The 12411-nt window shown below is 34.3% G+C and overlaps 1 protein-coding gene across 2 annotated transcripts in view; it reads left to right on the plus strand.

Moving 5' to 3' along the window:
• Positions 1–520: 520 nt before the first annotated feature.
• Positions 521–12411, plus strand: part of LOC124359225 (methenyltetrahydrofolate synthase domain-containing protein) — a 45398-nt gene continuing 33507 nt past the window's right edge. For both annotated transcript variants that reach the window (XM_046811789.1, XM_046811790.1), the window contains exon 1: positions 521–689. In XM_046811789.1, coding sequence (XP_046667745.1) covers positions 665–689 — 25 coding nt within the window. In that variant the 5' untranslated portion in view covers positions 521–664. The remainder of the gene's footprint in view (positions 690–12411) is intronic.

The following is a 12411-nucleotide window of genomic DNA, read 5'->3' on the forward strand; positions in this document are numbered from 1 at the left end:
AAACTTTACACACGATCTATAATTGCAGATACACAGCTTTATCTAATATGAATTGGAAATATTATACGAGTAGTTCCACAAAGCAATACAAAGATGTCACCGCACATTATTGGCTTTATCGCACAAAATTTCTACCATCCAATCCTCTTATGAATGCAAGAATTTATCTCTTTAGTTTCTGTGAGATAACATGTCTACAAAAAATATAGTATTATTTGTACAATTTGTTGTCAAATAGTTATATTATAAGAACCTCTTTTCACCTAACCAAATACCATGACATTTTTTTTAAACAAATTGAGCTCAAGATATTGGGTAGTAAATCACATATTATATTTTTCTATAAATCCCAAAATATTTCAAATATCCTGGTAAATAAATTGAATACGTCCATTCAGACAACTAAAACCTTGCTGTAAGAATAAGTGTTCTAGCAATTTGTTCTTATTTACTCTATGAGTTTAGAAATTGTTATCGGTTAATCTATGGCTTAGCAATAACCCACAAATAAACATCTGATGTGAGATTGGGATGGTTGTGCAAGGCATTGTTGGAATGAAGATTGTTCATAGGCATTTCACTACTTTAATTTAAAGAAATAGACTCTTTAAACTAGGTTTTCCTAATCATTCTGGTTTCATTTAGAGACTCGTTGAAAGATATCATGACTTCAAATGAAATTCTTTCTTGTATGTATAACTATTTCTTTATTTTATGAAATATGAACTAAAGAATTGTTTTAGGTTATGTCGTGTATGTTGTGTCAGATTGTTGTAGAAGTCTTCGTGAGATATAGAGAACAGAACTAATAATCTTGATGCAGTAGTTTTAATTTTGTAGTTACTTTTATTTTACTGAAAACATATAAATTGCATTTTATTTTTACAGTTAATGCCATCAAATTTACCACAAAAATTCAAATTTCTTTAGTAAGATTAGCACAAGTTAAATCATGCAAAAACATGAAATTTTTGAACAAGTATTTAATGTGCTGTAACTATCTTAGGTCTTGTAAAATTTGTTAACAAAACATTTTAACTGCTTGAATTCGAAATAAAAATACTTTCTTATTTAAGATTCAATAGTTTCTTTTATGAAACAATGTTTTGGTTTTTGAAAACCAACATGAGCAATACTGTTATTTTTACCTCCTTTTTATAAATCAAAGTTCTGTGAAAAATGATACATTTTAATTACAAATTTAAATATCTTCATTTTAAAGTGAAGATGTTTTTTTTTCATAATATCACGTTCCTAAGCTGTATATGATGATTTACTGAAATTAACCCTGGTTTATTAAGCATACACAAACAAGACTTATTTTATTATTGATACAACTTAATTAGCTTATTTTGACCCTGAGACTGAGCATGACAATAAAATTGATATGTGGTTATTTCAATGTTATTTCTAAATCTGTTAGATCGTAATTTGTTTCACCCATCATTTACTAACGTATTAGTAAAATATAAATTTAAATTTACTGTAATCACACAATACATAGTTTAACTCAATCAACTCTAACATGGCTGCAGTATTAGTAAGTGGTTACCACCACAATTGAACGGGCTACCAAATTAATGATTAGAAATACCGGTACTTTGGGATTATACCGACCACACCCGTATGAAGAACAGAAAAATATAAATTTATAGAAACAAATATGATAGAACGAAAAAACAACTCTTTAATTACAAATTTACAAGCATTTACAGGTGTTGTGATCGGTATTGTTGTCGCTGTTATCTTATCTTTCTCGAGAATCCCGATTACGGCAGGCCTCGCGACATCACATGATTATTTAAGTTTTTTGCACGGTACATAATTGCCTTTCCATTATAATTTAATTTATATTGCTGATCAGCCCCTCTAGAATTTGATATTTTACTGATAGTTACTATCTCGAGGGATGTTTTTCTTTCATTGACCGGAGGCACTCGCATTTTGGGTGGCGGAGTGTGATCAAGAATAAAAACAAGTTTTGAGTGTTTTTTTTTTTAATAAAGAGTTTAGTTTTTGTTTTATAATGTTTGTTTTTGTTGAATTTTTGTATTTGGAGAAATGTACGGGTAAAACACGGAAGTACAAAGCGACACAACAGCTGAACGGGCGGTGAGACTCTGCAATAACGTTATCTACTAGACCGCTCGACTTTGACCTCTGTCTGAGGATGGGGAGGGGTTTGCGATAAGACAATTCCTGTTTTATTATATTGACGAAATATTGTTCTACGCTAATCTAGTAATCAGTAGAAGCAAAATGTCAAATAACGATTCATGTCTGGGTGTGGTCAGTATAATCCCAAAGTACCGAAATACCTAAAGTATTGAATCCAAAAACATTATATTTATAGTTGTTTCCAATTATTTACTGCCCGCTCTTTTCATTGTATTGAATAACAGTATTGTTCCAAATTGATTCAAATAAAGTAAAATCATTTATATGGCATTTGCGTAATGGTCGCAAGTACAATGTAAACGTGTAATTTTTGACACCAGCTGTCAGGCACGTTTATCCTTCAAAATTACAAAAAGTAATTAAATGTTGCACTGTTTTGTTTGTTACATGTTATAAATAGCCTAGATATTTTTATCCATTACTACTTGTTTAGATCGAAAAACAGCTGAACAAAACGATCATTTGAAATGTAATTCGTTTTAATAGTTTAGATAACCATCAATATCGATGATTTGATTGTGGCATTGACCTCTTATAATACTGCAGCCTTTATCATAAACAGAGATCTTTATAAATCTGGGCATAAATCTTGGCTGTTTAAGGAAATCACAAATCTAGAGTTTTCCGAACTAATGAGCCAGTGATATGAACTAAAGTAGGTGAAATGAAATGACCAAACATAAAAATTTGAATAGGGGCCATATGGATCAGGTAACCATTTCATTCTCCCAAATATGCATTTTCGTTGCACTAAAAAATAGGGTTAAAATCAGCAAACAACATGAAAACCAAAAAATAACTTCTTGCCCATATGAACAACAAAGTTGTGTAAAACAAAGAAGTTACTGTAAGTGAACAACAAGATTGCTCTTTATTGGTGCATTTTACGCATTGGCAGAATTTTTGCTGCGGTGGGGTTAATACATTATGCTATATAAGCTACCTAAGAATACAAAATCAAAATGAATAACGTTGCAAGTATTTAAAGTTATAGTTCAGCTATGTTTTATATCTAGAAAACTAATAATGGTACTTTGGTATTATCCGTAGGCCATTATCTTTTTAACAGTTTCTCGGTATTAAATTTTCACTGCAGTGGCGTTAATGCATAAGTACCCAAATATGTTCAAAGAAAGTGTCAATATTGTTGTTACCATTACCCACATTATCATTACTTATGTCTATTATATCCTCATTCCCTTTTATTTATGTTTGTTTTTATATTTAGGCCTTAATTTTAGTATTGCATTTCATCACTAAAAGAACTAGGAACATTGTTGTTTGTAACATTTTGGTAATAATTGTTAATTCATATCCTAGTAAGGTAAAATTTAAACTATTTGTTTTTCAGCATAAATATCACTATACAACACACAATACACTTAATTTTTTTCATTCAAGTACAAAAATATTTTTTCTTAATACTTTAACTTTATTTTAATGTGAAGATATTTTTATTAATATCACATTTCAAAGCAGTATGTGATAAATATTTACTAAAATTATGGGATGATAAATAAAATTATAAAAATAACATTTTTCTAAGCCATCAATGAATAATACTTTACCATAATTACCTTAAATTTGTAATTATTGTCTTTATGAATACTATTAACACAAATAAGCAACAAATACCATTTTATCAACTTTTTTAGATGACTAAACACTGATTTTTATTAAACAACATGAGTCAGTCAATGTCACTACAGAAAGTTATGTGACTAGTAGATTGTACATTGCTGTTCAGACAGATTAAAATAGGTGGATTAAACTGTTGGGTGTTATAATATGGATAAATAAACATTCACTAACTTTTCTAACCAATATATAGAACTATTTCATCAACTCAAATGGCTGAAAATCTTTCGCTCTTTTACTGTTTGTTCTTTTAGTAAAGAATTAAAAACTTTGTCCAACTTGTCAAACTCCTATTCGAGCCTTTCCCAATTGACGATCTATTATTTCTACTCTCTAAATTTACTCTTGCAAATTTTTTTTACCTAAAAATATTTATAAGGCATTCAGCACGTGATGCATTTAATTGCTTTAAAGGTCTCCTGTTTGTGAAAATTGTTGTTACAAGTTAAGTTATCAAAAGTACAAAGAATACATTTATAATTGTTGTAAAAGATATTTTTATTGAATTTGAACTACTTTTGAAAACAATTCATTATTTTTTTTAAATAACAAAACAGTGTATTTCCGTCCGTTTGATATCTCAAGAAAGATATGATTCATAGACTCAAAATTTTGCAAGAAGCTTCATTTCTATTTGAGGAACATTGAGATCAATGATAATGTACATTACTTCTTGGGATTTGGCTGAGCTTTGCATTTTACATTGGTCTTATTGGTAAACATGAGGGCAACGAGAAAATTATAACATAGACAGATTAATGGTTAAAAATCCTATGACATTTAATATGTGAATTTTGGTAAATTGGTTAGTAAACTTACTTTACATTCTATCAGATCGTTCAATACGTCGTTATATGAACTTATTACTATATGTAGAGAAGATAGGTTTCAATGATGTTGTTTGTTTTTCATGGGATATCGCTGAGTGTAGAATAGCCTGTAACTCAAGGCGATATCTTGAGTGATTCATTCTGTAGCTGCTATGCACTTGAACATTTGTATATTTTATTTAGCTATCACTAACCTTTCTGGCAAAATTCTTCCTCTGCCTCTGCCTGTCTACCTGTGTGTTTGTTTTTCAATTAAATTGAGACATTTTGTACAGTATATACAACATCATTTAATTTAGATAATATTGTGTAAGATAATCATGGTCATATCCCTCTATGGAATTTGGTTGAGTCTTAAGTAGCCTAACTATCCACTGGATATCTGGGGGCTGTCAAATATTCTTCTCTGTCTGATTGTCTGTATGTCCTCAAGAAATTTTAAGTATGAAATGATCAAAAGGCTATTAAGGATATTACGATGCTTGCAACTTCAGTGAAGGAATGAAGATCCTTAAATATACTACTTGTTTATTTTATTATTTTAAGTTTACCTTGGTAATACTCATATTATACTTTTAATATGCTATTCTATTCGATGATTTAAAAAGTCATTAATCATCAGAATACTGTTTCAGAAATATGATTAATCGTACTTGTGATGTGAGTAAAATGTTTTGATTGAATTGTTTATTGATTTGATTGTCATTATTAACAATAATTTATAATGAAAAGGTTTAAAAGTACTTTCATAGGCTACAAATAGCCCAAACAATTTTGAAATACTTCATAAAAGGAACTAGTATTTGAAAGTGTTTACAATAATACCTGCAACAACAGACAGCAGTAAATACATCCCTTGCCAGTATCGATCAGTAAAACATAAAAATTCTAGAGCATCTGATCTCAAATGTAGGATAAGAGTACTTACGAGGTGCACGGACAGTTTGCATATGCTTGTTGCCATATTGCAAGCCAGTGACCTTGACCTAGACTAAACCAGTGAATGCCGCTGGCCAGACGTTATTCAATAGCTTATTTAAAGTAAATTCACCTTACCATAACAGCTGCATCTTGGTATGTATGGATGCCTTCTGTTCCATCAGTAAATACATATTTAAATTATTGTTTTGGTAGGCTTGTATATCTAAATAGGTATTTGTGATGAATCAAAACTATTTGTATAGATACGTTGTGTTTAGAATTAATTCAGTAAGACATCTGATATAATCTGATATAATTATCAAAGCATTCGGGAGTGGAGTTCATACTATAATCATACTGGTACAAAATCAACCAGGAAATTGGGATTGGGAAAACCTCATCTAAGCATCCTCGTCCTTATCTAAGCATCAAACTTATCTTAAATACGCCAGCTGAAGCAAGAGATTTCATCAAAAGATTTTCTACTAACGGACTTCAAGAATCTGATCCTCGCTTAGCAGACGTCTCTATCTCCTACGATAGGACACCCAAAGAACGGAAGTATCTCGATGGGCTCCGTCAAAACCCTGAAATCCCGAAAACGGTGAAAATTACCTCACCATTAAGTACATAAATGGTACCCCACACATCGAGTGTTCCTAATACTCGACCTTGTCTTCTCCTCTTATCAAGATATTGCGACCTGTCGTGATCCTGATCCAATACTTACTGAGGACGACCATCATCCTTCACTGTCTTTAAAAACGTCACTGCCAACGTCGTCTCGTCCAAATGTCACTTACCACACTAATGTGAGACGCTGTGACAATGTGAAGGTCTTGCAAGAGCTACAGGTCTTGGATTGGGAAATCGTCACCTGCCATGAAGACATAAATGTAGCTTTCAAGGCGTTTGTTGACACCATATCGGAGAGTGTATTGAGAAACTCTCCTATCACAAAGTCCGGTGGATCAGTCTTTCCAGCATGGTTCTCCAATGAGCTCATTCATCTTACCATTCAAAAGAAAGTCCTACATAAACGGTATAAAACTTCTTTATCTCAGTCTAGCTATACTCAGTTCGCCATAGTTAGAGCACCCTATGAGCAACCTGTTTTGACCAATATATCAATAAGGTGCAGAGCTCAATCAATGAAAACCCAAAGGCTTTCTGGAGTTATCTGAAGAAAGTAAATACCACCTGCACTGCGACTACCATGCACTTTGATGGCAACTTGTCTCAATCCAATAACGTCATAGCAAATATGTTTGCTGACTTTTTTGCGTCAGTGTATTCTCCTGATGATAACACATCACAAATGGAATCCTCAAATTCACTTTCTCAAGACGTGATATCCTCCTGCCACTTTAATACTGAGGATGTATTGAAGGAGCTCAACAGTCTCGACATCACCAAGGGCCCTGGTTCAGTCTCAATTCCTTCATCCGTAATTAAACACTGCGCAGAACTGCTTGCTCAACCTCTCACCAATTTATGCAATAAATCTCTATCCGGCGGAGTTTTCCCATGAGATCTTCAAAATAGGTCTTATAGTGCCCATTCACAAACATGGCTCTTCCAGTGACATAAGAAATTATAGGCCCATAACAATATTACCAATCTTTGCAAAAGTATTTGAGAGAATTATCCTGAATAAGATTATTTTTCAAGTCAGAAATATGCTACATCCAAGTCAGCACGGGTTCCTGTCTAACAAATCAACAACCACTAACCTCGTACAGTTTCAAACCTACATCATAGAGGCTTTTGCACAAAGACAACAGGTGGACTCAATAGAGCTGGACTTCTCAAAGGCATTCGACAGGGTATGCCACTCCATCTTGATCCGCAAACTTGGGGCTTATGGCTTCACAGGACCTCTTCTCAGCTGGATTGACAGTTTACCTGCGTGGGCGCATACTTCAAGTTAGATACAAGAATACCTTGTCCCACAGCTTTCCAGCTTCATCTGGCGTCCCACAGGGTTCACACCTTGGCCCCATCATGTTCAACCTATACATTAATGATGTTATTGCCCTCAAATGCAACCACCTGATCTTTGCTGACGACATAAAGTTATTCATGAAGATTTTTACCGACCATGATACGGCTCTACTGCAGGAGGACATCAACTTGGTTGTCCGTTGGTGTAGAACGAACAAAATGTCTTTCAATATTAGCGATGCACCTCTATTACTTTTCATCGCACCATGAACCCAATTATACTTGATTATTCAATCATGGATACACCATTGGTCAGGGTCAGTGAAACCAAGGATCTTGGTGTTATATTTACCACCAATCTAAGGTGGGAGCAGCACGTTCTGACCACATGCAGCAGAGCCCTCAAAGTTCTTGGTCTTCTCTTCAGAGTTTCTAAGCCTTTCTCCGACCTGCACGTCTTGAAGACGCTTTATTGCTGCTTGATAAGACCACACCTTGAATATTGTTGCGTGGTGTGGTCTCCTCACCAGTTGCACTTGAGAGATAGCATTGAGAGAGTGCAGAGGAGGTTCCTGAGACTTGCGGGAGTGCACCTTGGATTTAGGTATCTGGATGTCTCAGTACAAGAGATTTCGTCTTATCTCAACTTACCTTCACTTGAAACAAGAAGCTCCATTCAAGACGTTCTTTAATGGAGTCATCGATTACCCAGATCTGCTACTGAAAATAAATTTCCAAATTCCCACTGGCACAAGATCTAGAGTCCCTTTTGCAAGAACTTTCTTGACAACTTCCTATGCAGCCAACAGTCCTGTGATTAGGATGCAGAGACTTGGATGCTTGCTGCCAGAACACATGGACTTTTTCTGTGCTTCCTTGGCTTCCTTCATGAGAGCTCTATGTACTTCTCAGTGCTTAACCACTCAACTTTAAATTTCAAAATACACACACACACACACCTGTGCTCTTGTTTAGTTTTTGATGGTGCCTTTAAAGGGCCATACCCATAAGTGTGATCGTGACCACCCAGTGCAGTGTATTGATAGCACCTTAAAGGTTCATACTAACTGTCTGGCAGTGGGCATTATTGTTTTTGTTATTCTTATTGAATTATTTATATCGTTGTTAGTATATCCAATTTATCATTATTATATTGTCCATATAGTTTATCTGTTACTGTTTGTTGTTTTTATTAGTATTTATGGCTGTTCCTTGTTGCCTTTTGTTGATATTTATTATTGTTTATTGTATCTCATACACATATTACAAGGCAACTATCCATACACCTAATTTATTTTTTAGTTTTGTGTTAGTCATTTTTGCTAACTTATTATTATAATTATAAATTATTATGCTTGCTTTTGTAATGGTTGATCCGTTGGAAATAATAAAAAATATATATACAAGAACTGACGGGACCGAACACCTGGAACTGTCTCATAGCACTAGTTCTCAGGTCGAAACATTCAGTTCCAGAACAGCCTAGCACTCCTTGAGATAACAGGCTCAATATCTCAGGTAGTCTACATCTTGGAAGAAGGAAAACCTAGCTCTGTTCGATAAGGAACATTACTCCCTCATGGTTAGGCTACCAACAGCCTTAACATTAAGGGTGCCCACCCGCTCTTTAACAGCCATCCTCCACAGTAAACTAAAACTTATTGATAATCGCTTTTACTCCAATATCTCAGTATTTGTGGTTAGTGATGGGCAGATTTAGGATATCCATGGAATTACTTAGACATAAGGGTGTATTTTTTTCTGTGCCCAGTGTAAGTTTAACGGTAAGGTATAAACCAGTCAGAAGTGAATGACGTTTTTTGAGAAAGAATTGGAATCCTATTCATGGAACATTGGAAGAATGTTCATGTGCAAGGGGTTAATCCTTTGAATAATCATGCAAAGAGCACAGAACTCAAAGCCTTAATTTATTTGATTTTAAATTGAAATATTGATTCAATGGTTTTCTTACACTAGCAATAATAAATTCAGGAACTAATTGTCAGAAGACATTTAGCAAAAAATTCCATTCACAAGTCAAAAGACAATTACTGCTATCCTAAGCAACATACTTGAATTAATTCAGTGTTAGTGAATAACGGTTACTTTATAAATTAATTTACGATAAATGTTACTGTTGACTTATTGACATTGTTTGGTAGTAATTTCGACTCAAGATTCGAACCCATGACTTTCTATTTCAAGAACACATTTAAATTTAAACAGTGAAAAATAATTTTAACAGATAGCTGATAGCTTATTTAGTAAGTTTACACTTTATTTGGTGGTTCTAGCTCATACTGATCTCCTTATATAGTGTATGTGTAGTGGTCTGGGACAATGATTTACAAACCCTAACTTCAGTGATTATTAATAGACAATAGACAATAGACAATATTCTTTATTTGCAGTTTCTTTAAGAAATACAATGGTGTCAACATGTGATAATCTTGCTTTACAATTTTATGTATCTATTTGTTTATTAATTTTTTGTAATGTTTTGTCATCTTATAAAAGGTCAAAAAACTCCTTGGTCGAGTATAAGGGTCGCTCCACTAGCCAGTTCTGAAGCTCATTTTTTAACTGGTTTCCTCTCTTGTCCTTAAGGTTTTGGGGCAATGAGTTGATGATTTTGCGGCCAATGTATGAAGGTTTTTTGCTAAATGTTGTTGTGTGGTGAATAGGAAGACTGTAGTCGGCTGCTCTCCTAGTGTTGTAAGAATGTATGTCTTCATTTCTTGGAAGGTCCAGCTGATTGGTGTAGATGACAACTGCAAGTATGTAGAGTGATTTGACGGTTAAGATCTTAAGTGACTTGAACGCTTCTCTGCAGCTATCTGTAGGGCCTAGGCCTGCAAGTGTTCTAATAGCTTTTTTTTTGGAGGATCAGGATTTTGTTAAGGTTGGCCTCGGATGTTGAGCCCCAAGAAATTAATCCATATCTAATGTGAGATTCCACCATCGCGTAGTAGGCTGTTTTGGCTAATTCCGGGCCTCCCATCCACATCATTCTTTTGACTACAAATATCCCAGATGAGAGTTTCTTGGTCAGTGCATTAATATGATCTCCCCAGGAAAGGTCAGCATCAATTGTGAGCCCCAGTAGTTTTGTCTTTTGTTCTGTTGAAATATTGGGAATATCTGGTATTTGTTCATGTCTTCTGCTAAAATTGATATGTGTGGTTTTGGATGGATTGATAGCTAAGTCGTTTTGAAGACAGTATTGGAGTGCTTTGTCTGTAGATGATAAAATGCTAGTTACTAATTCATGTGATGTGTCATTTGCAAATAGAAGAGTTGTATCGTCTGCGTACATTATAGTCTCTACATTGTCATCATTGATAAAAACAGAAAAGTCGTTGGTGAAAAGAATAAATAAAAAGGGGCCCAGTACTGAGCCTTGAGGCACTCCTCTTCTCACTGGCAGTGGCTTTGATCTGTATACACATTTTTTTCCATTCAGATTTTGTTGAATTTCAGTAATTTGTGTGCGATCTTTCAGGTAGCTAGCCACCCAATCTTTTGCTAGGCCGTCAATACCTAAAGCCAAGAGTTTTCTCAGGATGAGGTCATGACCCAAGCAATCGAAGGCTTTGCTGTAGTCAAGTAGAATAGCTGAGACATGTTTGCCATCTTCCAGGTTGTCTGTGATTTTTTCAAGTAAATTGGTAACAGCTGTGGTGGTGGATCTACCTTTGAGAAATCCATGTTGATTTTTTGTAATAAGTTCATTTCTTTCCATGTAGTCTAGCATTCTTGACAGAGCAATCTTTTCTATTATTTTTGAGAGTGTTGATATTAGCGAGATAGGGCGGTAATTCTCTGGTTTGATGAGGGATCCTTTCTTGTGTTTTGGATATATTTTAGCAGTTTTTAAAGCAGAGGGGAATTGTCCTGAACTAAATGATTTGTTTATTATGCTGACTAATGGAGGTGCTAGTTGTTTGGCACAGTGTTTTACGACCTTTGATGGAACCTCGTCTACTCCACAAGATAACTTAGATTTTAGTGAGGATATTGTTGCAATGACTTCCTTTGTGTTAGTAGGTTTTAAAAATAGTAATCGGGTATCACTTTGTGGGAGGGTAATTTGGTGAGTTATTATTGTGTTTTTAAATTGTTCCCGATTGTTATCCAATGTGGAAGCTGCTATTTTCAAAAAATATTTATTAAAGTGTTCAGCCACAAGAACAGGGTTATCCTCTATTTTGCCATCCATCTCCAACTGCATATTTGCTTCACCTTTTTGTTTATTTTGTTTCTCCGAGTTGATTGTGTCCCAGATGGCTTTACTCTTGTTGTCAGCCTGATTAATATATTCTGCTGTTATGCTTCGTTTGAGATTTCCGAGTTTAAGGTCGTAGGTTTTCTTTTTTTTTGTCATTGCTATTTTGTCATCATTATTTCCAGTTAGTTCATATCTGTGTAAGGCAGTTAGAAAGTCTTCTTTTAGAATTTTTACTTCTTCATCGTATTGTACATTAAGCTTCCTACTTGGTTTTGCTTGTACTTTCTTCTTAGGACATACATGGTCTAGTGTTTGTCTTACTGTTGTTAAAAACAAGTTATAGCTCTCTTCAACATCTGGTGCAGCATGCACGCTCTCCCAATTTTCCAGAAAGAATTCGTCTTTAAGTATGTCAAGATTTTTCCTTGAAAATATTCTCCTCACAGTAGCTTCTTTCTTAGAGGACAAATTTGTTTGCATGTTGACGGTGCAAATCTGGCCAGTGTGATCTGATATCCCAGTCTGTACTACTGTGAAGTTCACCATATCTTCTGATATGTTTGTGCAAATACAATCAATAGATGTTCTGGAGTGATAAGTAGTCCTTGTCTCTGGGAGAGATAGCCGCTTGATACCAAAAATTGATAGTTCATCCTCAAAGAAAGTGTTGTC

Source organism: Homalodisca vitripennis, chromosome 4 (genome assembly GCF_021130785.1).
Source record: "Homalodisca vitripennis isolate AUS2020 chromosome 4, UT_GWSS_2.1, whole genome shotgun sequence".
Taxonomy (NCBI): domain Eukaryota; kingdom Metazoa; phylum Arthropoda; class Insecta; order Hemiptera; family Cicadellidae; genus Homalodisca; species Homalodisca vitripennis.